Here is a 27,288-nt window from a genome sequence, read left to right as displayed (position 1 = left end):
ATATGGAGAATCATAGAATTATAGAATGGTTTGGGTTGGAAAGGACCTTAAAGATCATCTAGTTCCAACCCCTTCCATGAGGACACCTTCCACAGGACCAGGTTGCTCAAAGTCCATTTAACCTGGCCTTAAAAATTTCCAGGGATTGGGCATCCATAACTTCTCTGGGCAACCTGTTCTAGTGCCTCACCACACTCACCATGAAGAATTAATTTCTTCCTAACATATAATCTAAATCTATCCTCTTTCAGTTTGAAGCCACTTCGCCTTGTCCTATTACTATACTCTCTGATAAAGTCCCTCTTCTGCTTTTGCTTTCTTGTAGGCCCCTATATGTACTGGAGAAATGAAATAGAAAATATTAAATATGTGATTTCCCTGGGGGTGGGTGGGGGGAGTTCATAAATATCAGTGGAGAATCCTTGTTCTCATTACCAGAAAAAAACAAAAACGCACAGGATTAGTGAAAAGTGTGACCTATTTAAAGGGTCAGCTAATCCTTCTTTCCCTCCAGACAGGATAAACTAAAGCTACATTGCTTTTTTACAGATGTTTCATTAATCTGTTCTTTAAAGTCTCCAAAGACAGGCATTCTAAAATTTCTGTGGCAATTTATCCTTGATACTTAACTACGCTTAGCAGAAATTTCTTGCCCTGTAAATCTCCTTAGTAATTCTAGTGCATTGTCTACTACAAGAGAAATGGAGAACAGTTTAGTTCTATCCTCTAGGCAGTGCATTTTAGGTATTTGAAAATAGTTCAGATATAGCTTTCTTCTGCTTTGTAGTTTAAAATATATCATTCAAATATTCTTGAATATTTGAATTCCTTCAAATAATTATTTCAATTCTTTCAGTTGTGCTTCTTCCACATTTTTAAAGTCAAGTGTTCAAAATCAATGAAGAATTTCTTCTAATAACTGGGAAGTGCAAGATGGAACAGAAAGATTATTCAACTTATTTAATGGTAAATCCAGCCCTTTTCACAGCAAAGTAGTGCAATGTTGATACATGTTTAGCTGTGATGCCCTGATCCTTTTCTAGAGAAATTACCCAGTTATCTTGTTTTTGTGGAGCTGAGAAGAGTTTGGCTATTGCTCAGACACTAAGACAAGTACAACTGAGAACACAGCAAATGACCATTTGAGGGGACAGAGTTCTGCTGAGGAGGAAGAAAATTATACATAAAGTGAATGTTTGACTTCACAGTTAAGAAATAGTCATCCAACCCAAAATAAAAACCCGTATCTCCAACAGAAAATAGCTGGAGGTCCAGTCACTACTTCTGACTAACTGTGAACTGCTTCTCTGAGTGAAGTTTCTGATGCTTGTTTATTGAGGACAGAGCAACTGAACCAGAGATATGAGAAAAGGTTAATCTCCCCACCAAATGATGACTATGTATTTCCTTGCACTAAGATTTTCCTTTCACATTTGGTGATTCTTACTGATAGGAAGAGGTAGATTAGTGCAGCTGGTGTTGACCTAGTCACTATGGTTAAGGATAACAAAAAATGTTTTTGTAAATATATTAACGGCAAGAGGAGGGCCAAGGAGAATCTCCATCCTTTAGTGGACACGGTATGGAATATGACTACTAAGGACAAGGAAAAGGCTGAGGTTCTTAATGTCTTATTTACATCTGTCTTTACTAGCCAGACCACTTATCCTCAGAATACTCTGCCTTCAGGCCTGGAAGCCTAGGATGGGGAGTAGAAGAAACCCCACAGAGTTCAGCTGGAAACAGTTCACAGAAACACAGAATCACAGAAACACAGAATCACAGAATCACAGAATCACAGAATGGGTGGGGTCGGAAGGGACCTCTGAAGATCATCTAGTCCAACCCCCCTGCAGAGCAGGATCACCTAGAGCACCTTGCACAGAATGGCATCCAGTCAGGTTTTGAATATCTTCTGAGAAGGAGACTGCACATCCTCTCTGGGCAACCTGTTGCAGTGCTCTGTCACCCTCACAGTAAAGAAGTGCCCCCCATATTTAGCCAGAACCTCCTGTGCTTAAGTTTGTGCCCGTTGCCTCTTGTCCTGTCGCTGGGCATGACTGAAAAGAGACTGGCTTCATCCTCTAAACACCCTCCCCTCAGGTATTTATATATACATTAATGAGATCTCCCCTTGGTCTCCTCTTCTGCAGGCTAAACAGGCCCAGTCCTCTCAGCCTGTCCTTGTGTGACAGGTGCTCCAGTCCTCTGATCATCTTAGGAGCCGTCCTCCGAACATACCCCAGTAGTTCTATGTCCCTCTTGTATTGGGGAGCCTAGAACTGGACACAATGCTCCACGCATGGCCTCACCAAGGCCAAGCAGAGGGAGATGATCACCTCCTTTGAGCTGCTAGCAGCATTCTTCCAAATGCAACCCAGCATCCCCTTGGCCTTTTTGGCCACAAGGGCACATTGCTGCCTCCCTCCTGGTCAGCCTGCTGTCCACCAGGACTGCCAGGTCCCACTCTGCAGAGCTGCAGTCCAGCAGGTCACCCCCCAGCCTTTACTGGTGCTTGGAGTTATTCCTCCCTAGGTGCAGGACCCTGCACTTGCCCTTGTTGAACCTCATGAGGTTCCTCTCAGACCAATCCTCCAGCCTGTCGAGGTCTCTCTGAATGGTAGCACAGCCCTCTGGGGTACCAGCCACTCCTCTGGGCTTTGTGTCATCAGCAAACTTGCTGAGGTTGCACTTTATTCCATCATCCAAGTCCTAATGATTTTATAATTCTATGATTCTATGATCCTTCTATGATTCTAACTGGTCTTGTTGTAGCAGTAAGTACACTTTGGTTTCATGCTTCAGGTAATAATGCAAACAAGGCATTTTCATACAATCATGAAATCATAGGATCATTAAAGTTGTAAAAGACCTCCAAGATCATCTGGTCCAACCAACACCCTACCAACCAATATCACCCACTAAACCAGGTCCCTAAGTACTAGGTCCAACCTTTCCTTAAACACCCCCAGGGATGGTGACCTCACCACCTCTCTGGGCAACCCATTCCAATGCCTGACTACTCTTTCTGAGAAGAAATGTCTCCCAATTTCCAACCTAAACACCCCCTGGAGCAACTTGAGGTCATTCACTCTAGTTTTTGTCAGTACCCGCAAAACAGCAGGTGGTTTTTCATGATCTCTGAGTGCTGATGACATAAGGAAGGCCAGAGAAGGGTTTGTGAGACAAAATTTAAGCTCTTAGATGTGAAACTTATGATCCTTGCATTATCTTTCTTTACAGTCTGGTTAATCTCACGGGGTAAGAGAAAGAAGAAGTTAGCACTGAGCATGAACTGGAAAAATATGGTAGAACGAGAAGCCTAATGACTAGGAGTGAGAGAACTTTGGGGATCTATGGAATTTACACATTTAACATGACTAATGTACATTCTCATATTGGAGTAACCACCTCACACAGCACAGTGGACAAGGGAACTCAATATTCAGTGGCCGCTAGAAAAGCATCTCAAAACTTGGAATTTGCACAAGACATGCAAAAAAAGAACACATGCTAATAATCCAGGAAACATCTTGTCCTGGTTTCAGGTAGGACAGAGTTAATTTTCCTCCTAGTAGCTGGCAGGGTGCTATGTTTTGGATTAGAATGAGAAGAGTGCTGATAACATGCTGATGTTTTAATTGTTGTAGAACGGTGCTTACACCAAGCCAAGGACTTTTCAGCTTCTCGCTCTGTCCTGCTAGCGAGCAGGCTAGGGATGCAGCAGGAGCTGGGAGGGGACAGACCCAGGACAGCTGACCCAAACTGGCCAAAGGGGTATTCCATACCATCTGACGTCATGCTGAACAATATATAGGGGTGGCTAGCTGGGGTGGAGGGGGGGCCGGCGGCTCGGGGATAGGCTGGGCATCGGTCAACGGGTGGTGAGCAATTGCATTGTGCACCACTTATTTCGTACACATTACTACTATTAATACTATTATTATTATTATTATTATTATTATTATTATTGTTATTATTTTCCCTGTCTTAATAAACTGTCTTTATCTCAACTCACAGACTTCACTTTCCTGGTTCTCTCCCCCATCCCGGAGAGGGAAGGGGGAGGGTGAGCGAACGGCTGTGTGGTGTTTGGCTGCCAGCCGGGCTAAACCACAACACATCTGTATGTCTGTTTGTGAATCCAAAGTGTTTATCTATGTTGAATGCTGCATGCATCTCTGGCCTCTCCATCTTAAAAAAAAAAAAATAAAAAAAAAAAGTCTTTTTTTTAATATTCAAGGATCACCTTCTCCAAACTCAGGAGAGATGCATCCCAACAAAGAGGGATTGGAATTAGATGATCTTTAAGGTCCCTTCCAACTCAAGTCATACTACGATTTCATGATTCTATGGTTCTATGGTTCTATGACAGGCAGGAGAGATGAGAAGGAGCTTTCGCCCTCTAGGTCAATGGATGAACATGGAGCTCCTGACCAAACTCAAGCAGAAAAAGGAGGCCTACAGAGGGTGGAAGCAAGGAAAGATATCCCGGGAGGGATACAGAGATATTGCCTGGGCAGCCAGGGATCAGGTTAGGAAAGCCAAAGCCCTTTTAGAATTAAATTTGGCCAGAGACATCAAGGGCAAGAAGAAAAGCTTCTATAGGTACGTCAGTGATAAAAGGAAGACTAGAGAAATTGTGGGCCCTCTCCGGAAGGAAACGGGAGATCTGGTCACCCAGGATATGGAGAAGGCTGAGGTACTCCATGACCTTTTTGCCTCAGTCTTCACCAACAGGAGCTCCAGCTACATAGCCCAGGGCCCAGAAGGCAAAGTCAGGGACTGGAAGAATGCTGAACTGCCCACTGTAGGAGAAGATCAGGTTTGAGACCAGCTAAGGAACCTAAAGGTGCACAAGTCCATGGGACCTGATGAGATGCATCCACGGGTCCTGAGGGAACTGGTGGATGTAGCTGCTAAGCTACAATCCATCAAATTCGAGAAGTCGTGTCAGTCCAGTGGAGTTCCCACTGACTAGAATAGGGGAAACATAACCCACGTTTTTTAAAAGTGTAAAAAGGAAGACCCGGGGAATTACAGGCTTGCCAGTCTCACCTCTGTGCCCAGCAAGATCATGGAGCAGATCCTCCTGGAAATTAGTCTAAGGCACGTGGAAAATAAGGAGATGACTGGTGATAGCCAACATGGCTTCACAAAGGGCAGATCATGCTTGACAAATCTGGTGGACATCTAGTAGGGGGTTAAAGCATTGGCGGACCTTTCTGTAAGAGCAACTGATATCATCCACCTGGACTTGTGCAAGGCATTTGACTCTGCCCCGCATGACATCCTTGTCTCTATATTAGAGAGACATGGATTTGACGGATGGACCTCTCAGTGGGTAAGGAACTGGCTGGATGATCTCACTCAGCGAGTTGTGGTCAATGGCTCAGTGTCCAGTGGAGATCAGTAATGAGTGGTGTTCCTCAGAGGTCAGTGTTGGGACTGGCAATGTTTAACATTTTTGTAGGTGACATGGACCGTGGGATCATGTGCATCCTCAGCAAGTTTGCTAATGACACCGAGTTGTGTGGTGCGGCTGACACGCTGGAGGGAAGGGGTTCCATCCAGAGGGACCTTGATGGGCTTGAGAGATGGGCCTGTGTGAACTTCATGAAGTTCAACAAGTCCAAGTCCAAGGGTCCTGCACCTGAGTCCGGGCAATCCCAGCACAAATGCAGGCTGGGTGGAGAAAGGATTGAAAGCAGCCCTGAGGAGAAGGACCTGGGGGTGTGGGTGGATGAGAAGCTCAACACGAGCCGGCAACGTGTAATTGCAATCAAAAGAAGTGTGGCCAGCAGGTCAAGGGAGGTGATTCTCCCCTTCTACTCTGCTCTTGTGAGACCCCACCTCGAGTACAGTGTTCAGCTCTGGGGCCTCCAGCACACAGAGGAAATGGACATATTTGAACAAGTCCACAGGAAGGCTGCAGATATGATCAAGGGGCTGGAGCACCTCTCCTCTGAAGAGAGACTGAAGGAGCTGGGGTTGTTCAGCCTGGAAAAGAAATGGCTCCAGGAAGACCCTATAGTGACTTTCCAATACCTAAAGGGGGCCTAGAGGAAAGGGAGGGACTCTTCATCAGGGAGTATAGTGATGGGACAAGGAGTAATGGTTTTAAACTAAAAAAGGGTAGATTTAGATTAGACATTGGGCAGATGTTCTTTACTCCGATGCTGATGTAACTTCTAAACTCCCCAGTGTCTGTCTGCTGGGATAGTACATCTGGGAATCAAATACAAGGTGACGGGAAATAGCAACCAAGCTGTTAATTTTAGCTTGTACTTTGCATGCAGTTGGGGTTGTGGTTCCTTTTTTAATTTTTTTTTCTTTTCTTCGTTGAAAAATTTTACTAAAAACTAGGGAACACATATACTGTTATGAAAGAGTAGATCAGCAGAATGCATCTTTGTGGAATGGGTTAAATCCTGTGCTGTGATATGAGAACGAGTGTTTCTTCCTAGCAAATGCTTCATTTCAAATCTTGGGGCAGAATTTGACCCTTTGACTATACCAGGGAATATAAATACAGTGAGATTTTGCATTGTTTTTATGCCTCCTTTGCAAAATATTCAGTGGCATGTGTACAGCTGAAAAGCAAAATCTGTCTCTCAAATCGGGGCTCTAATGCCACTTCTTTTTTTTTTTTTCCCTTTTCTCCTCTGTCTCCCACATCTCCCTCATTCCCCAACCTTTTGTTCCTATAAGGCCCCATCAGTCCTAGCACTGGCAGACTATTCTGATAAGTTGTTGCAGGTTCCCCAGGTTTTGATCTGCCAATTTAGATTGGGAATCACTTCTTAAAACAGTGATGGAGACGTTTTCCTCACACTGGTGCAATGTATCTTCTCATATTCACTAAATCCAGATGAGTGGAAGTTCCATGGATGAATGGGTGACAATGGCAGTGAATCATTTAGTGAGACTCGATCATGTGAGTGCCTTTAAGGGTGGTGAGGCACTGGAACAGCTTTCCCAGAGACTCTGTGGATGCCCCATCTCTGGAATTGTTTAAAGCCAGGTTAGATGGGACTTTGAGCACCCTGGTCTAGTGGAAGATGTATCCACCCACGGCAGGGGGGTTGAAATTTGATGACCTTTATGGTCCCTTCCAGCACAAACCATTCCATGATTCTATGATTCTATGATTCTGTGATTCTATGATTCTTCATTGGCCCTTGTTGAAGCAGTGCTGGCAGTCTCAGAGCACCTCCTTGTCCTGCGTGTGCTTTAACATTGCCTCCAGAATCATTAAGTGACCCATTAAGTGAATCATTAAGTTAAACACTGACTGGTTTATGGAAGCAGTCTCTTGCTTTACTCCACCCATAATAGTAGCAGAAAGCATTGACATTTGAAACATAAATTTTATTCAGGTCATAAGCAGGGACAAGAGATGAACAAAATCAAATGTCCTCTTCTGTCTTCATCTTTTCCCTAATCCCTGAGGCAACAATGGCAAAGAACAGCTCAGGGAAGAAGGTGCGAATGTAAACTGCTGCTCTGGGGATAGGGTTGGCCATAAGTACCTCCTGCTTCTTACTATTCACTGTGCGCAAGACTTCTTCTGCCACCTCCACTGGATGCACACCATATTCCACCTTTCTGAAAAAGACTGTAAGATCAAACAAAGAGGAATGAGAAATACAGACAGGCAGGCACACCTGAGGCAATGGTGGTGAAAGGATATACAGTTGGTGCATCAGTTAAGTTAGTTAAGTTCCTATACACTTTCAATTTCTTCTCTTCCCCTCTTTCATATTTCCTGACCATACACTCTAAGATATTCTGTAAGGGAATGAGCAACTTGAGTGCAATTGGAGTGTTCCTTGGGATCGTGCCCACCTCTACCTGTATGCACTGCTGTATTTCTTTTCTCACATGATGTTGTCCCTTTACAAGTTCCTCCTTTTTTTTCACCATGCTCCTCTTCTCCAATCTCTCTTTTCTTTTCCTCCTCTAACCTGTATATCTTTTCTGTTATTTCCATTCTTTTCCTTGTGCTCCCTTCTTCTTCCTGGGAAAAGCTTCCATATTGCCATATGGGCCTCTTTCAAAATCTGTTCCTTACATTTCCAAATTGATGCCTCCCAATTGCCAGATACTGGTTGATGATGGTATGAATAGATGAATGTTGGATTCACAGTGCTGACAGAAATATCAAATTCTTCCATTTCAGCTCTAAGACAATCAAAAAAGCCTACAGCAGCATGTTTAGAAGCAGCATCTAAAAGAAAGAAAAGAAATATAAGGGTGTTTGGATGTATTGATATGAATATATGATAGTGTTCCATAAAGCATCGATGTTTAGAAAACTGATCAGGGAATGATTAGCCAAAAGACATCAGAGTGGTGAATTATTTCAGCCAGTGAAATTTTCATATGACACTTTGAAAACAAACAAAAGCAAATGATTTGTATAGGATGAATATGTCCAGTATATGTATGAGTCTCCCTATGCATATGAAAGAGTATGTGTCTGGTTCTCCCAGTTAGAAACATTAAGTTCTTGGTTCAAGAATAGTACCTCTATCATCTCTACAGTTTGAAACTGTCTTTGGTAGACAGACAGCTGAAACAGATGAGTCTCCACATCATATGATGCTGCTGTTTGTGACACATCAATAAAATACAGTGAGATACATAATCATTCCTGGAATGCAGGTCTACTAGTGTTTCGCAAACAAATTAGGCTTTGGCTCTCCAGCAGGAATGACAGAGGTTTTTATTATCAAAGTTAATTTTAAAGTAAATGATTGTCATGGATTTTTTTCTCAGTTGCTGTTGGCCCCTTTTTATTGACAATGGTATTAAGTAAGGGTAATAGTCTATGAATCCTGACCAAAAACTACAATTTTGTGCTAAGAGCTGAAAAGCACTCATTCATCCTGTTTTTGACTTGGTTTGTGCTGGAAATCCATCTGTCCAGAATACAATCTAAAAAATGTCATGTGAGCTTCAGGAATGGCAAGAAACTCCCTTCATTTGTTTTGAAATTCTACTTCTGTCAGTTCCATTTCATGCAAAATAGATATAGGTAGAGGCATTGTAAAAAGTTTCTCTTTTAGATACTCATGATTTTATACATCTAGAGCATATCCTGAAACAATTGGCTGTTTCCTAGATGGAAACCATTTCACATGTTCCATCAATGTGTTGTTTCTTTTCTGAGCTGTTTTTGCAGTTCTTATACTTACTACTATACTACTTTTGTAATTGGTATATCAGGAAGACACTACCAAGCCTTGTAAAAACAGAAGATTACCACCCATTAGCATTCATGCACGAATGTAGAACAAAGCTGCAACAAGGAAACTCTGAAATATCAAAAGGGATTTTATGTCCCTTAGAAGGATGTTGAAGGGATCAAGTGTGCAGGTAGTGTTCTCTTTCCACCCAGCTGGAGAACAGGATCGAAGAAGAAGGATGTGAACGGATCAGGTGAATGATTGGCTGCATGGCTGGTGCCATGCTCAAGGTTTTCGGTTCTATGATATGAGGCGCACCTTCGAGAGATGCGCATGTTGACACTGGATAGGGTTCACCTAACCGGGGGGGGCAAGAGTGTTCTGGGCAGCAAGCTGGCTGGTCTTATTAACAGCTTTAAACTAAATTCAGCAGGGGAAGGGAATGTACTTCTGGGTGACAGAGAAGAGCCTGGGAACACTGATACTTAAGGAAGCAGCAGGAAAATATCTGTGAATTGCCCCAGGGGAATTAGAAAGGGCTCCTCTAAAAAGGTGATGCAATTGATAGCCCAGCTGAAGTGCCTCTACACCAATGCATGCAGCACAGGAAAGAGAGAAGAGGGGTTGGAAACCATGGTGTAATTTGAAAACTATGATCTAAGTGCTATCAAGGAAACATGGTGGGACAAATCACATAACTGGAACAGACCAATTGAGTGTTACAAGCTTTTCAGAAGAGATAGGCAGGGAAGGAGGGACAGGATGTTGCTCTCTATGTTAGGGAATGGATTGATTGCAAAGAGATGCCTCTGACAAACAGCTATGGACAGGCTGAGAGCTTGTGGGTTAAAAATAAGGGCCAAACACCTTGTGGTTGGGGTCTACTACAGGCCACCCGATCAAGAGGAGCCTGTTGATGAGGCCATCTTGCTTCAGCTACAAGAAGTGTCATGCTCACAGGCTTTCATCACAATGGGAGATTTCAACCTCCCGGATGCCTGCTGGGAAAGCTACGTAGCAGGCTGTAAGCAATCCAAGAGACTCTTGGATTCAAGGGTAACTTCCTGGTCAAGGTATCAGACAATCCAATCAGAGGAGCAACGTTACTGGGCCTGGTGCCCACCAATGCAGATGAACTCATTAAAGAGGTTAAGACTGAGTCAGTCTGGGCTGCAGTGACCACACCCTGGTTGAGTGGTGCTCCATGATCTTGCTGGGCACAGAGGTGAGACTGACCGGCCTGTAATTCCCCGGGTCTTCCTTTTTACACTTTTAAAAAACGTGGGTTATGTTTCCCCTATTCTAGTCAGTGGGAACTCCACTGGACTGACACGACTTCTCGAATTTGATGGATTGTAGCTTAGCAGCTACATCCACCAGTTCCCTCAGGACCCGTGGATGCACCTCATCAGGTCCCATGGACTTGTGCACCTTTAGGTTCCTTAGCTGGTCTCAAACCTGATCTTCTCCTACAGTGGGCAGTTCAGCATTCTTCCAGTCCCTGACTTTGCCTTCTGGGCCCTGGGCTATGTAGCTGGAGCTCCTGTTGGTGAAGACTGAGGCAAAAAGGTCATGGAGTACCTCAGCCTTCTCCATATCCTGGGTGACCAGATCTCCCGTTTCCTTCCGGAGAGGGCCCACAATTTCTCTAGCCTTCCTTTTATCGCTGACGTACCTATAGAAGCTTTTCTTCTTGCCCTTGATGTCTCTGGCCAAATTTAATTCTAAAAGGGCTTTGGCTTTCCTAACCTGATCCCTGGCTGCCCAGGCAATATCTCTGTATCCCTCCCGGGATATCTTTCCTTGCTTCCACCCTCTGTAGGCCTCCTTTTTCTGCTTGAGTTTGGTCAGGAGCTTCATGTTCATCCATTGACCTAGAGGGCGAAAGCTCCTTCTCATCTCTCCTGCCTGTCATAGAACCATAGAACCATAGAATCATGGAATCGTAGTATGATTTGTGTTGGAAGGGACCTTAAAGATCATCTAATTCCAATCCCTCTTTGTTGGGATGCATCTCTCCTGAGTTTGGAGAAGGTGATCCTTGAATATTAACCAGATTTTTTGGGCTCCTCTTCCCTCCAGGACTTTGTGCCATGGTACTATATTGGGTTAATATGGCAAGTTTTTTTTTTTTTTTTTTGGGAGGGTGGGTGGGGTTGGTGGTCTGTAGGAATGGCCTCTGTGAGAAGAGTTAGATAAGAGTCAGTTTTAGCTGGCTCCAAAGGGACCCACTGCTAGCCAGAGCCAAGCCAATAAGTAATGTTGGTTGTGCGGCTGTGAGAGAAAATTTAAGAAAAGTTAAAAATCTGCTGCAGAACAGCAGCTGGGAGAGTGAGGAGTGAGGAACAGCTCTGCAGACACCAAGGTCCGTGAAGAAGGAGGCGGGGGAGGAGGTGCTCCAGGCATCAGAGTAGAAGTTCCCCTGCAGGCTGTGGAGAGGATCATGGTGGAGCAGGCTGTCGCCCTGCAGCCCATGGTGTACCACGGTGGAGAAGATTTCCATGCTGCAGACCATGGAGCAGACCATAGTGGAGCAGGTGGATCCAGCCTGAAGGAGGCTGTAGCCAATGGAGAGCCCCTGCAGGAGCAGGCCCTGAGCGGGAGCTGCAGCCCATGGAGAGGAGACCATGCATGAGCAGGGGATCTGGGGGGAGCTGCCGCTCATGGGGGACCCATGTTGAAGCAGTTCTTGAAGAGCTGCTGCCTGTGGGAAGCCCAGGCAGGATCAGTTTGGGAAGGATGGCATCCCATGGGAGGGACCACATGCTGGAGCAGGGGAAGAGAGTGACTATGAAGGAGTGGTGGAGATGAAACGTCATGGACCGACCACTGCCCCCATTCCCTGTTCCCCTGCATTACTTGGCAGGAGGATGTAGAAGAGAGTGGATGGGGGGAAGGTGGTTTTAAGGTTTTTTTTTTTTTTTTCAGTTTCTCACTGCTCTAGCTTGTTAGTAATAGGTATCACATTAATCTCCCAGTGCTGAGTCTGTTTTCCCTGTGACGATAATTGTTGAGTAATCTCCCTGTCCTTATCTCAACCCTTGAGCTCTTTTCATCATATTTTCTCCCCCTTTCCCTTTGAGGAGAGGGAGTGAGAAAGCAGTTGTGGTGGAGGTCAGCTGCCCAGCCAAGTAAAACCACCACACTGATATCAGGAATCATTGAATCATAGAATAATTTGAGTTCTACCTTCTTTTAGTTCAAAACCAGTATCTCTTTGTGCTATCGCTACACTCCCTGATAATGACTCTCTCCCCATCTTTCCTGTAGGTCCCCTTTAAACACTGGAAGGCTACTGACACATCTGTGTCCTTCTTGTGCTGTGGATCCTAGAGCTGAACACAGTACTCCAGATGGGGTCTTACGAGAGCAGAGAAGAGGAGAATCACCTCCCTTGACCTGCTGGCCACACTTCTTTTGATGCAGCCCAGGACACAGTTGACTTTCTGGGCTGCAATTGCACATTGCCAGCTCATGCTGAGCTTCTCATCCACCAGCACCCCCAGGTCCTTTTTCTCATGTGCTGCTTTCAATTAATTCCCTACCCAGCCTGTAGTTGTGTTTAGGATTGCCTCAACCCAAGTGCAGGACCCTTGTACTTGGGCTTGATCCTGCTGGATGGCATCCTCCAGCACCACACAGTCTGTTGTCATTGGCAGACTTTCTGAGGGTGCACTCAGTAATTCTGTGATCATAATTCCTTTGAGATGGAGACACCAGAATTGCCCGCAATGTTCAATATGTGGGCGCTGTATAGATTTATACAAAGGCATTATGACAGGATTTTTTTTCTCTATTCTTTTTCTTACTGTTTCTGTCACTGTATTTTGCTTTCATGAATCCTAGCATGTGTCACAATCCCAAGGTCTTGTGGGACTTCTGTTTCAGTCTATCACCTGCTCTGACCTCATGTCTCAGTGAAAACTGTCTATTTACATCTATCTTATATTTTCTATCTTTGTATTTTATGAATGAGAAGACCTTTCATCATAATTCAAGACAGCTTAGTTTCATTAAGACCTTTGAGTAAAACACCTTCCTGAAAATTTTATGGAAAGCCAAGCAGAATACAATAAATACATCTCCTTTTAATCTACTGTAGAGAACTCCATTAAGTACATGAGTCATGAGCTCTCTATACAAAGCAGTAGTCAATCTCCACCATTATGTTATATTTATACAGATACTTTCTTCTTTACTGGTTTCTACTAAAATACCCAGTGCAGACATGTACTAGGTTTGGCTAGGATGGAGTTAACTCTCCCCACAGCAGACCATGTGGTGCTGTGCTTTGCACTTGCAGCTACAATGGTATTGATACTGCACCAATGTTTTGGCAACTGCTGAGCAAAGCTGGCACAGACTGTGTCTCCAACCCCCAACCTCACACCTAAAGACCAGTAAGCTGGGGTTGGGCAAGAAGTGGAGAAGGGACATTGCCAGGACAGCTGACCTAAACTGGTGAAAAGGTTATTCCATGCTGTATGGCATCACGCTCAGCATAAAAGCTGAGGAAGGGGAAGAGGAAGGGAGGGACTCTCATTATGAAAGTGTTGGTTTTCTGAACAACCACTATATATATTGAGGCCCTGATTCCTAAAATGTGGCTGAACATCACTTGCTGATAGGAAGTAGAGAATAATTGTTTTTTCCTTTTCCTTCCATGTGGCCTTTGATTTTTTATTTTTTCCTTTCCTTTGATTTTTTTCCCTTCCCTCTCCTTTAATTGAGCTGTTTCTCATTTCAATCCATGAGCCTTTTTTCATCATATTTTCTCCCCCTGTTCTTTTCAGGAGGGGAGTGAGAGAGTTGCGTGGTGGAACTTAGCTGCCTATCAGTGTGAAGCCACCACAAGATATTAGAACTACAGGTTCATTGTCCCCTGAATCCCTCCCAAGAACTTAAAAAACCTTGCTGTCACATTTGATACCTTCCTATCCTCAGGCATCTTAGGCAGAAATTAAGCTTCACAGTACTTTAAGTGTTTCTTCTTGAGTTCCACTTCTTATTCTTACTGAATAAGGCTGCAAATTAACATTTTTAATAACTAAATATTCATGGAATATTCACAATTTATACATTAGAATGAATATTTTATAAATGTATAGTTTTAAATTTATGTTATATGAATGTATAACTTACAAGCTGCACGAAATGGGATTCCTATTTTTCCTTGGATATTATTAATTAGAACAATTTGGCCAGTTCTTCTTGAGATCATATTGGGAAGAATGGCTGAAAAAATAAATAGAAAGAAAAAGGCAAGAAAGTAAAACAGCTCAATATATTTAGTGAAAAAAAAAGTGACAGCTGCATTAAGGATAGCAACATTTTAACAAAGTATAGAATCATAGAACATCCTGAGTTGGAATGGCCCACAAGGATCCAACTCCTGACTCCACAGAGGGTCACCCAAAAATCAAAGCAAAAAAATCAAATTTCTGAGTGCGTTGTCCAAATGCTTCTTAAACTCTGACAGGCTTGGTGCTGTGACCACTTCCTTGGGGAGCCTCTTTTGGTGTCTGACCACCTTCTCATTGAAGAACTTTTTTCCTAATATCCAGCCTGAACCTCCCCTGATGCAGTTTCATGCTGTTCCCTTGGGTCCTATCACTGGTCACAAGAGAGAAGAGATCAGTGCCTTCCCTCCACTCCCCCTTGTGAGGAAGCTGTGGGCCACAGTGAGATCTCCCCTAAATTTCCTCTTCTCCAGGATGAGTGAACCAAGTGACTTCAGCTGCTCCTCATACCTCTTTCCCTCTAGACCCTTCACCATTTTGTAGCCCCCTTTTGGATGCTCTCTAATAGTTTTATGTCCTTATATGGTGGTGCCCCAAACTGTATGCAGCTGGTGAGGTAAGGTCTCACCAGTGCAGAGTAGAACAGGACAATCACTTCCCTCGACCAGCTAGCAATGCATGGGTATGATGCATGGGTATGATGCATGATGAATATGATTGGCCTTTTTGGTTGTCAGGGCACACAGCTTACACAAATTTAATTTGCTGTTGACCAGAACTCCCAGATCCCTTTCCAGAGCGCTGCTCTCCATCTTCTTTTCCCCTAATCTGTATATATATCCAGGATTACCCTGTTCCATGTGCAGAATCTGACACTTAGTCTTGTTGATCTTCATGCAGTTGGTTATTGTCCAGACCTCTAACTTGTCAAGAACTCTTGGCAAGTCCCCTCTGCCTTCAAGTGAGTCAGTACTCCTCCTCATTTAATATCATCAGCAAACTTAGTATACTTTTGAGTCCTGCATTTTATGAATTTATGAAATGAATTTAGGAATACATTAAAGAGAACTGGGCCCAAAATGGAGCCCTGGGGAAGCTCACTAGTGATTGGCTACCAGCCTGATGTAACCCTATTTACTACAACCCTTTGAGCCTGACCCATCAGTCAATTTTTCACTCATCATACTATGTATTTGTCTAGCCATATGCTGGACATTTTGTCCAGAGGGATACTGTGAGAAACAGTACTGAAAGCCTTGCTGAAATCCCGAAAGCTTATATCAAGTAGCTTCTCTTGTTCAACTAGGTGAGTAACCTTGTCATAAAAGGAAAATAAGTTTGTAGCAGACCAATGTTATCTCTGGTCCTCCTTTTGATATTAATGCATTTAATAAAGCCCTTTTTATTGTCCCCCACTGCAATGTCCAGCTTCAACTCTAATTGAGCTTTGGCTACATGAATTTTCTCCCTACAGTGGTGAACGACATCTCTGTAGTCCTCTCATGTTGCCCAAGCTCACTTCCATAGTCTTAGCCATACACTTCCTTTTACACCTAAGCTCTAGAAGATCCCTGCTAAGTCAAACTGGCCTTCTGCCCTATCTGCTTGACTTAACAACATTTTGGAATTGCATGTTCCTGTGCTCTTAAGAGGTTGTATTTAAAAAGCGATCAGCACTGATGGGCCTCAACACCTTCAAAAGCTGTTTCCCAATGATCCTCACCAACTAGTTCCCTGAGCAGCCTTAAATCTGCTCTCCCAATATCCAGGGATAAGGTTTTGGTGGCAGTTTTCCTCTGTTACCAAAGATCCCTTCCTGCCTGTTGGTGAGAGGGAAGGGGATCCTTCATTTCTTGTGTTGTGGCTGGCTGACAAATGTGTCTCAGGGATGGTAGTGTACGATTCCAACAGTCATTTCCTTCTCTGACTCCCTGGTATTCCTCTGCCTGCTTACCTCCTCATAAAGCTCTATCACCACACTGAGCAGTTCTTCTACCTGAGCACACCTCCCACAGGTGTATTCACTGCTGTTGTCAGATACTGACAGAAAACTTGGACACACCCTGCAGCCTGAGACCTGGATGGCTGTGCATGTTGCCTTGGGAGCTCTGTCTGGATAGCTGTGTTGGTTACTGTGGCTAGAGAGGTCACAGAGGACATAGCTTTCTGCTAGTTGGATACTATGACTGAAGCTCTTTGCCAGCAGGTTACAACTGCCATTGAAAGTGGCAGAGTGACAGCACCCGCCCTGCGTGCTTTCATGTGGAAATTGCCATGCAAACTACTGTGCCACACCCTGGTTGACACAACACACCCTGTTTGCCTGTCCTTTTCTCGGTGATCCAGGTCACTGGCAATTACTACGGCTGCCTTTTGTGGGAGTAGGGATGGCTGCCATTACTGCTGGCCCCCTCCCACATCTCATCAGCCACTCTTGCAAGAGCTGCCTGCATCTGTGCTCCCCTGTGGTTTTCCTGGCTCAGGAAACACACTGCAAACTTCTGTCCCTTGCTCTGCTGTGGAACAGACCTGCACCAGAACTGATTGCCTCAGTGAGTGATAAAGTTTTGAATGTAGGTTTGAATGAAGGTTTTCTCCATACTGCAATCAAAAATATCACAAAATCTGGTAGCTGGAAATTGAAGATAGTCCTTGAAAGCATCCAGAAGAGGGCAACAAACCTGGTAAAAAGACTGGAAGATGTCTTATAAGGAGAGGCAGAGGACACTTGTTTTGTTTGCTCTGTAGAAAAGTCCAAGAGCTGACCTCTTTACTTTCTACAAGTTCCTGAGGAGAACAAGTGGAGATGGAGGTGCTGGTCTCCTCCCTGATAACTGATGACAGGACATGCAGGAATGGCACAAAGCTATACCACAGCAGGTTCAGAGTAGGTATAACGAAAAAATTCTTTACTGTGAAGGTGGTCAAGAATAATTTTGTTTTAATATCGTGGAACTGAAGCTACTGAGTTACTCTAAATGCTGTGGTACTAAGACAAGAAAGAAGGGCAAAGAGTTTGAAACCTTGTGAAATTTTAGACTTCCCAAGAAAAATCAGACTTCTCTGGAATGATAAACAACTCAAAAAAGGCAAAAATGCTTTAGATAACTTTTGACTGATCTTATTCGGGAGCAGTGAGGGCCAGCTGTCCTATATAGAAGAACAAAGTGGGAGCCAAAACCGACCCCAGGGTAGACTGTCATTGACAGAAAACAGTCCCATAGGATTGTGGTGGCCAGAGCTGGGTGCTCATAACACAGTCCATTGGCAGTCCCAGGCAAGACAAGCCATGAACTAGGTCTAAGGCTCATCCAGAAGGCAGACCACAGACAGGTATATGTACAACAAATCCCAAGTAAGCACTAAAGGCCCAGGCCTCAGTTGAAATGAGTATTCTGGGCTTATAGGCAGAGGGTGAGAGGAGGGCTTCAGGTGAGGCTTCTCAGGGCCATTACAACTTACTGCTGTCAACAGGATTCCGTCTTGGCTTAAATTTTTGAGTTACAGCTTCAACATATTTCATTATATGAGATTAAAAAATGTCTGGAGACAGAATCTCAGAGATCTTTTAATTCATAAGGAAGAGCTTTAATGGACAGAAAATACGTTTTTCAATTGTTCTGGATTTAGCAAAATGAAAACCAAATCAAAACAAAAATTGAAGAAGAAATAGAAGGCAGTTTCAGCTCATTCCTAGCGCAAATCAGCATATAGGCTGGAAAAAAGCAGAAAAATACTCTTGGAAAGATTGAAAGCTGGTATCCTACTAAGCAGACAGTGGTCATGAAGTGTCTAAAATTCCTATTAGAAAGTCCACCTGAAATAACAGAGTGACTGAATGAGTTTTGTTAAAATAGTTAATGTAGTGGCTATGTTTGTATATAAAAAGAGAGGAAAGGAAAATGTGTTGTCACATCATGAGTTAGAGAAGCAAGACAGATGCAGTTGAGAGGAAGGTAAAGACAGGTACTGAAGAGCTGGTGCACATTTTTGTATTGAACCTATTCCAAATCTGATTCAAAAACAGAATACCTAAGGAAACAAGAATGGAATATGGAGTGGAATGAAATGGAATATGGAGTGGAATGGAATGGAATGGAATGGAATGGAATGGAATGGAATGGAATGGAATACCTAGGGAAACAAACAGAGCAGGAAGCCAATTGTTTCTTTAGTGTTTTCCCAAGTGCTGAGATCTCAGCAATACACTGAACAAGATTATTGGAATGATTTTTTGAAGGTCTTGGGACTACAAAGGATAGGAGTAAAAGATAAGGAAAAAAAGAAAAGAAAAAAAAAAGGAAATGGACAAAGACATAATGAACAAAGCTTCGTAGCTCTTCAGAATGCCATGATAACATGTTAATATTTTAAGGACTTAATTCTGCACTTTTCAGGATCAAGCACTTCCTCAGTTCTAAGCATTTCAATACCTCCCCTGAAACAACAGAGAAGTTAAATACTGAAGTTATTTGTGTCTGGGCATAATTTGCTGAGGTTTGCTCCATTCACTGGGTGTCTTCTAGACTGAACTTGGATTCTACATGCAGATTTAGGTACATTAATGTTTTTTATTTGTCAGCCTATCTGTATCCTTGCAAGCACTTTGAAAATAGTTGTCTTTGTAACAAAGGTAGCAAACACATAACTAAAAGAGTCACCATAAACAAAACATAATAAGTAGACATTAATATATATATATGTGTGTGTGTGACTTTCAAATGCCTGCTTATTTAGCACTTGGCCAACATCTATTTCCAAGCTCAGGCAGTCTGATTTTGATCTCATCACCTCAATTTCAGTCCACCGATTTTCACAGATTTGTTCTGGATTATAGCGAAGCCAGTGACTTGGATCTCAAGCTTTAAGTAGTAACAGGAAAATGGTAAAAAAAAGAAATTAAAATACCTTTGGTTAATGTTATAGGTCCAAAATAGTTGGCATCCATTATCTTTTTATCAAGTTCCAAAGAAATGCTCTGCACTGCTCCTTTTACCTTCATACTTGCATTGTTGATCAGTACATCCACACAGCCATAGCAATCCAGGATTTCCCTAGCTACATCTTGAATGCAGTCTATGTCTGAGATATCCAGAAGAATGAGCTTTGGTGTATAAGTCTAACAAAGAAAAGAATTATTTCAAGGATTCCTGTTATATAAAAATGTATTTCTATTTGCTTAAAAAGAAATTCTTAATAATTTACCACTATATCTGAAGAAAGTGCTTTTACCACTCTCATAAAAACCTTGATTTTTTTCTTATTAACCCATTCTAGAAAGAGTGTAGCTCAGGAGTAAGTATTCATGTACTCTGATATTCAGATGTAGGTGCATAAAGTAGAACATCATGGGAAGGATAGGTTGGATTGATTCTATCCCACTGAGTTTTGTCTCTCTGTTTTGTAATCAGTGAAGGCACATAGATACCCACTAGGGTGACTCCTAGCACTTAAATGACGGTCTTTTCACAAGCAGCCCTCTGGAGAAATTTGCTGACCACAGAATCAATCTAGGATATAGTGCTTTGAAAGATGATTTACATGTACATGAAGGGATTGAATTTACAGGGGGAATGTAGAAAGTAGGAATGGTTTGTTTAACTATACGATATCCAAACTGATACACTTGTATGATTGCTTGCAAAGATGACTTTTATGTAGCAAACAAGTGAAAGTCACTGCAGAAAAAGGGCAAAATGCAAGTATCTCTTGGTCTGGTGACCAGGGGCTATAGAATGTTTGATGTCTTCAGGAACACCTATGCCCGGGAATGAGTTAGGCATCTGTTGATCATGGAAGGAAAGCTTTTCCATGAACATCAATAAACACCTTCCAAAGAACTACCTTTGGCAGCATGGGCAGACTTTACAGGTCTCGCATGTCTACTTACATGGTGACCCAGTGGTAATGAGAAAAAGGAACTCTTAGTGTGCTCCCATAGCTTGCTAGCTAGGAATTCTCCCAGAGTAGTGGAGATTAAATTCAACCTTTAGACCCATCTCCCCTTTCTTGAGCACTCTTACTATGTGAAAAACTGTGGATGGTTTGTGCAATTAAATGAAGAATTTTGGATCTCTTACATTTGAATGAGGCAGATCCCTCTACTTAGCATTTCTAGTTGTATGGTTTGGGGCAGGTCTTTGTTCAAAATGCACGGCCGTTCATTAGCAATTATCTTGATTTGGGAGAGCAGGATTTCTGACTTATTTTTGGCATCATGCTCTGAAGATCATCAGAGGTGTTTAGTTCTCTTTGTCTCTCTGGAATCTGTTGGGTGTATTACGTGGACGACCAAAATCTTTATTAACAGTGATGCAAGTTTCATGTATACCTCATTTTAGTGTATTTAAAAGCAGTTTATGTACCTGAAGAAGGTGTTTACCTCAACTTCTCAATTTTCAAAGCACAGTGAGGAAGCACTTACCATGCTGGGGTCTGCCACACTAATTAAAGCATCATACAAGGCTTCCAACTTCTCCCATGTCCTGCCACACAACACAAGCCTTGCTCCTCCTGCATGAAACACCCGAGAACATTCTAGGGGAGAAATACATTCAGAAAAAATAATAACAATAATAGCAATTTGATAGTGCTCATTTTAGTTGAAATGGGGTCCTGTTTTTGCTAATGATGCTGAATCATTTCTTTAAAATTAATGAATTTTGAGAGAATAAAAATATATATGAGAAAAAAAGAAAGTGCCAAATGGCAACAATGTATATGATTAATAAATTAAATTTAAGGAATATTTTTACTATATTAAATTTATCACAATTAATGATATGACACATTGGTACCTTTTAATCATGGCATGTAATCAAAAGAACAATATGACAGTTAATGGATGAAGGGTCTAAGTTAGAAGAAAAATGTTTTAATTGTCTTCTTTAACTCTCTCCATCTAGAAACACACTTATTATAAAGAAAAATACATAAAAAATACATGTTTTTAGAGTACAAACTCTTTTGTAAAACTTCATGTTGCCCACAGCAATATAAAGAAGATACCAACTAATCCCAGAATATAGCAAAGCTACTTCTGTATGCTATCTTCATGAAACTCATAGCTCTATGAAACATATCCACAACTTTGAGATAGAGTTATTACGCAGAGAAACTCACCAGCCACTGTCCCACAGATGAGATGAAACATCAATTGGAGAGAGACCCTTCTTACACAGACCCTTCCTTTCACATGTGATCCATCCTATGACCTTCCCAGGAGCCAGTGGAAGTTATGGAGACCATCTTGAGCTACCTCTGGTTAAGACAGATTCCCTCAAGCCTTCCTAAGAAGGCCACTGAGAAGTTTCTGGGTATGCTGGACTGGAACTGTTCTTTCTCCATACAGTCAGATATTCTGGATTAGGGATTCACCACTGTTTAAGTGAGCTATAATTGTACTTTTCTTAAAGTGAGGATACAGAAGAACAGGCAGTCAGTATTATTATTTCTGCCACCTTGGCACTGGCTACAACACTGCAGCCAAGTCATTACTTTAGGTCTTCATGGAGCTATGTGATTAACTCAATCCAGATTATGAAATACCACGCTGAAGCATTTTGACAGTTTCTGCCTCATCTGTTTTCTTCTCTAGGTGGTGGAGGAAGAATTATATTCCTCACTGCCCTGTCAGTTGCATGAGAGAAAAAACATTGACCACTGATATCCCACAGGCATCTTGTAGGGAGCTACCTTGTTACTATAATGTCTTGTAGTGAGCTGTCTCAAAGCAATTAGGAAGCGTTTCTCTGAAAAGGTTGTATAACCAATAGCCCAGCTGAAGCCTCTACACCAATGCATGCAGCACAGGAAAGAGAGAAGAGGGGTTGGAAACCACGGTGTAATTTGAAAACTATGATCTAAGTGCTATCAAGGAAACATGGTGGGACAAATCACATAACTGGAACAGACCAATTGAGTGTTACAAGCTTTTCAGAAGAGATAGGCAGGGAAGGAGGGACAGGATGTTGCTCTCTATGTTAGGGAATGGATTGATTGCAAAGAGATGCCTCTGACAAACAGCTATGGACAGGCTGAGAGCTTGTGGGTTAAAAATAAGGGCCAAACACCTTGTGGTTGGGGTCTACTACAGGCCACCCGATCAAGAGGAGCCTGTTGATGAGGCCATCTTGCTTCAGCTACAAGAAGTGTCATGCTCACAGGCTTTCATCACAATGGGAGATTTCAACCTCCCGGATGCCTGCTGGGAAAGCTACGTAGCAGGCTGTAAGCAATCCAAGAGACTCTTGGATTCAAGGGTAACTTCCTGGTCAAGGTATCAGACAATCCAATCAGAGGAGCAACGTTACTGGGCCTGGTGCCCACCAATGCAGATGAACTCATTAAAGAGGTTAAGACTGAGTCAGTCTGGGCTGCAGTGACCACACCCTGGTTGAGTGGTGCTCCATGATCTTGCTGGGCACAGAGGTGAGACTGACCGGCCTGTAATTCCCCGGGTCTTCCTTTTTACACTTTTAAAAAACGTGGGTTATGTTTCCCCTATTCCAGTCAGTGGGAACTCCACTGGACTGACACGACTTCTCGAATTTGATGGATTGTAGCTTAGCAGCTACATCCACCAGTTCCCTCAGGACCTGTGGATGCACCTCATCAGGTCCCATGGACTTGTGCACCTTTAGGTTCCTTAGCTGGTCTCATACCTGATCTTCTCCTACAGTGGGCAGTTCAGCATTCTTCCAGTCCCTGACTTTGCCTTCTGGGCCCTGGGCTATGTAGCTGGAGCTCCTGTTGGTGAAGACTGAGGCAAAAAGGTCATGGTTGAGTTTGTGATCTCGAGGAACATGGACCTGGCAAAGAGCAAAGTAAGGACCCTGAACTTCCAAAGAGTGAACTTTCAGCTGTCTAAAGAACTAGTGGATGAGACACTGTTGGAATAGAGGAACTGACTAGAGCTGTCAGCTCTTTAAGGACATTTGTCTGAGAGAGCAATAGCTCTCCTCAAAAAACTGGCTTTCTCCTCAAAAAACTGGCTGCTCGTGGCTTGGACTGGCGTACGTTTCGTTGGGTTAAAAACTGGCTGGATGGCCGGGCCCAAAGAGTTGTGGTGAATGGAGTCAAATCCAGTTGGAGGCCGGTTACTAGTGGAGTCCCCCAGGGCTCAGTGCTGGGGCCGGTCCTCTTTAATATCTTTATCGATGACCTGGACGAGGGGATCGAGTGCACCCTCAGTAAGTTTGCAGATGACACCAAGTTAGGTGCATGTGTCGATCTGCTCGAGGGAAGGAAGGCTCTGCAGGAGGATCTGGATAGGCTGGACCGATGGGCTGAGGTCAACTGTATGAAGTTCAACAAGGCCAAGTGCCGGGTCCTGCACCTGGGGCGCAACAACCCCGAGCAGCGCTACAGGCTGGGAGATGAGTGGTTGGAAAGCTGCCTGGCTGAGAAGGACCTGGGAGTACTGGTTGATAGTCGGCTGAATATGAGCCAGCAGCGTGCTCAGGTGGCCAAGAAGGCCAACAGCATCCTGGATTGTATAAGAAGCAGCGTGGCCAGCAGGCCTAGGGAGGTGATTGTCCCCCTGTACTCGGCTCTGGTGAGGCTGCACCTCGAGTACTGTGTTCAGCTTTGGGCCCCTCGCTACAAGAAGGACATGGAGGTGCTCGAGAGAGTCCAGAGAAGGGCAACAAAGCTGGTGAGGTGTCTGGAGAACAAGTCTTACGAGGAGCGGCTGAGGGAACTGGGGTTGTTTAGCCTGGAGAAGAGGAGGCTCAGGGGAGACCTCATCGCTCTCTATAGGTACCTTAAAGGAGGCTGTAGAGAGGTGGGGGTTGGTCTATTCTCCCACGTGCCTGGTGGCAGGATGAGGGGGAATGGGCTAAAGTTGCGCCAGGGGAGGTTTAGGTTGGATATTAGGAAGAACTTGTTTACTGAAAGGGTTGTTAGGCGTTGGAATGGACTGCCCAGGGAAGTGGTTGAGTCGCCATCCCTGGAGGTCTTTAAAAGACGTTTAGATGTAGTCCTTAGTGATATGGTTTAGTGGAGGTCTTGTTAGTGTTAGGACAGAGGTTGGACTAGATGATCTTGGAGGTCTCTTCTAACCTAGACGATTCTGTGATTCTGTGATTCTCTCCATCCCTGTGTGTAACACATCAGGCAGGAAAGGCAGGAAGGCATGGCTGAGCAAGGACCTGCTAGTCAAATTGAGGTGGAAGAAGGAAATACGCTGGCAATAGAAGCAGGGACATGTTGCCTGGGAAGAGTACAAGGGATGCCATCTGCATGTGCAAGGATGGGACCAGGAAAGCCAAGGCATGGATGGATCTGAGCTCGGCAAGAGATGCAAAGGAAAAAAGAGATTCTATATGTAGGTCAGAAAAGAAAGGCCAAGGAGAGTGTACCTCCGCTTATAAATGAGAAGGAAGAACTGGTAACAACAGATGTAGAGAAGGCTGTGGTACTCAACAACTTTGCCTCAGTGTTCACTGTCAGTCAGGCTTCCCACCACTCTCATGTCCCTGTACCTCCAGGCAGGGGCTGAGGGAGCAAAGTCCCCTCCCACTGTAAGCAAAGAGCAAGTATGAGACCACCTGAAGAAAGTGAACAGGTACAAGCCTATTGGGCCTAAGGACATGCATCCCAGCGTCCTGAGGGAACTGGCTGTTGTAGTTGACAAGCCACTCTCCATCATATCTGAAAAGTCACGGAAGTCAGGTGAAGTCCCTGGTGACTGGAACAAGAGAAACATCACTCCCATTTCTAAAAAGGGCAGAAAGGAGGACCTGAGGAACTACAGACCAGAAGAGTAGGTTTCCTGGAGAATCTGTGAATGGCCCATCCCCAAAACGTTTCAGCATGCAGCATGGGAAAGAATGTTTAATGTTTATCCTGGGCAAGATGCTATCAGTATCCATGCTTGAGCAGTTCAGTTGGCACAGTTGACCTCCAGGTGTCCCTGCCAACCTAAATGGTTATCTGATTCTGTGAAACTTTCAAGTGTGCTATGATTCTTCAAGATGCCCAAACTCAGCTGGAGCACTCTAAATTGTGCCTCTGTAAACAAAAGTACTGAAATATAGCCAACCAGAGAAAATTCATGTTAACATTATCTTAAAATAAGCACTAAAATTTTAAAAATCTTAAAAATATTGAGAGAAAGAGAAAGAAGAGGTTTCCCAGAGAAGCTGTGAATGGCCCATCCCCAAAATATTAAAGGGAAGTTTGGATGGGGCTTTGTGCAACCTGGTGTAGTGGAAGATGTCCCTGCCTATGGCAGGGGGCGGGTTGGAATTAGATGATCTTTAAGGCCCCTTCCAGTCCAAACCAGTTTAAGATTCTATGATTCTTCTAGCCTCCACAATGGCTTATTCTAAAAAATGCTACAGTAATTTACAAATAAATAATATACTTCTCTTCCCATACAAGCATTTGTTTAGGAGCCCACTACAGTCTATTTTTATTTTTATTTTTATTTTTATTTTTATTTTAAAGAAGGCAGGTATACATATAAAATAATGTAATTCTCCTCCCTTCCCCACAAACAAACTAACAAACAAACAGCATACCATTTCTAGTGCACATACGTGCTTTTCCAGACTGTTCAAGTAATGGTAAATGACATTTCAAAGTCAGTAACAGAAACCACCAAACCCAGAAACTAACAAAAAAGTCCCAAGGTGGTAATAATCTTATAAATGGAAATAAAGGTAATAAAGTTATAAGAGGTAATAAATGATAAGCGGTAATAATCTAACATCTGCTGGCCCAGTTAAGAGAAGTCTGTCCAGGTCTTCTGCCACAGCTTCCAAATAAGCTGTGGGTGAGGAACACTGACATCAAGAGAAGAGAAGGCTCTGGGGAGACCTCATTGCAGCCTTCCAGTACTTGAAGGGAGCGCATAAACAGGAGGGGGAATGCCTGTTTACATATGTTGATAGTGATAGGACAAGGGGGAATGGTTTTAAACTAAGACAGGAGAGATTTAGGTTAGAAATTAGGAGAAAATTTTTCACTCAGATGGTGGTGAGGCACTGGAACAGGTTGCCCAGAGAGGTTGTGGATGCCCCATCCCTGGAGGCATTCAAGGCCAGGCTGGATGCGGCTCTGGGCAGCCTGCTCTAGTGGTTGGCAACCCTGCCCAGAGCAGGGGGGTTGAAACTACATGATCTTTAAGGTCCTTTTCAACCCAGGCCATTCTGTGATCAAGAAATCACAGAAGTAAACCCACTGGCTTAGAAAGAGAACAACGGACCCTGTTGCACATTGAAAAGCCAAGTTCAACATCAAGTGATTTCATCAAGTTTTTTCCTGGCTCCCTTTATATACAGCACACAGGGTTGTTTCACATGTAACCTACCAGTCTTGCTCACAGATAAAATCAGAGCTAGTCTGGGGAATTTCAATCTCTTGCTCCTCCTCAACTATCATAAAGATAATAGTCAAGTGAAGAATTATCCTCATGGCCCATCCATTTCCTCCTGAAGACTCAGTTTTCAAGTTTGTCCTGTAAAGTCAGGCACAGCCACTCTAACAGTTACCTACCCAGGCATACCCCCATGCTCACAACTGCACAGGGACATCTCTAGCCAGGGAGGGACCTTATGTAACACAGTTTCCATCCCTTTTTCAAGAAGTCCAGGCACATTCAGTAGTATTAGCTGAGCATGCTGCATTTTGTTCAGTATTATTCTTGTTGAGCCTTCTAGGCATGCGTCTTCTTACATCCAATTGATTCTCAGTACATACACAAACCTCTTTAAAAATAAAGCCACAGTATTTATGAACTGCATCCTATGTATCTGTACATATAATCTCAGTCCATAAACACGTCTTAGTTTTGGCTGGGATAGGGTTAATTTTCTTCCTAGCAGCTGGTATGGTGCTATGGTTTGGGTTTA

The 27,288-nt window shown here is 43.4% G+C and overlaps 1 protein-coding gene across 2 annotated transcripts in view; it reads right to left on the bottom strand.

Annotated features, from left to right (window-relative positions):
• Positions 1–7,350: 7,350 nt before the first annotated feature.
• Positions 7,351–27,288, bottom strand: part of DHRS7C (dehydrogenase/reductase 7C) — a 32,961-nt gene continuing 13,023 nt past the window's right edge. Inside the window, exons 1-6 of one of the 2 annotated variants that reach the window (XM_040530340.1) lie at positions 21,554–23,077; positions 20,856–20,968; positions 19,340–19,550; positions 14,334–14,426; positions 8,075–8,230; positions 7,351–7,618 (exon numbers count right to left, since the gene is read on the bottom strand). In XM_040530340.1, the coding sequence (XP_040386274.1) occupies positions 7,410–7,618; positions 8,075–8,230; positions 14,334–14,426; positions 19,340–19,550; positions 20,856–20,968; positions 21,554–21,584 (813 nt within the window). In that variant the 5' untranslated portion in view covers positions 21,585–23,077 and the 3' untranslated portion in view covers positions 7,351–7,409. Of the gene's footprint in view, positions 7,619–8,074; positions 8,231–14,333; positions 14,427–19,339; positions 19,551–20,855; positions 20,969–21,553; positions 23,078–27,288 lie in introns of those variants that run through there. The other variant, XM_040530339.1, reaches the window with a different exon arrangement.

The sequence above is a fragment of the Cygnus olor genome, chromosome 18 (genome assembly GCF_009769625.2).
Source record: "Cygnus olor isolate bCygOlo1 chromosome 18, bCygOlo1.pri.v2, whole genome shotgun sequence".
NCBI lineage: Eukaryota > Metazoa > Chordata > Aves > Anseriformes > Anatidae > Cygnus > Cygnus olor.
The sequence above is the reverse complement of the archived record's forward strand: the minus strand, read 5'-3'. Positions and strand labels throughout refer to the sequence as shown.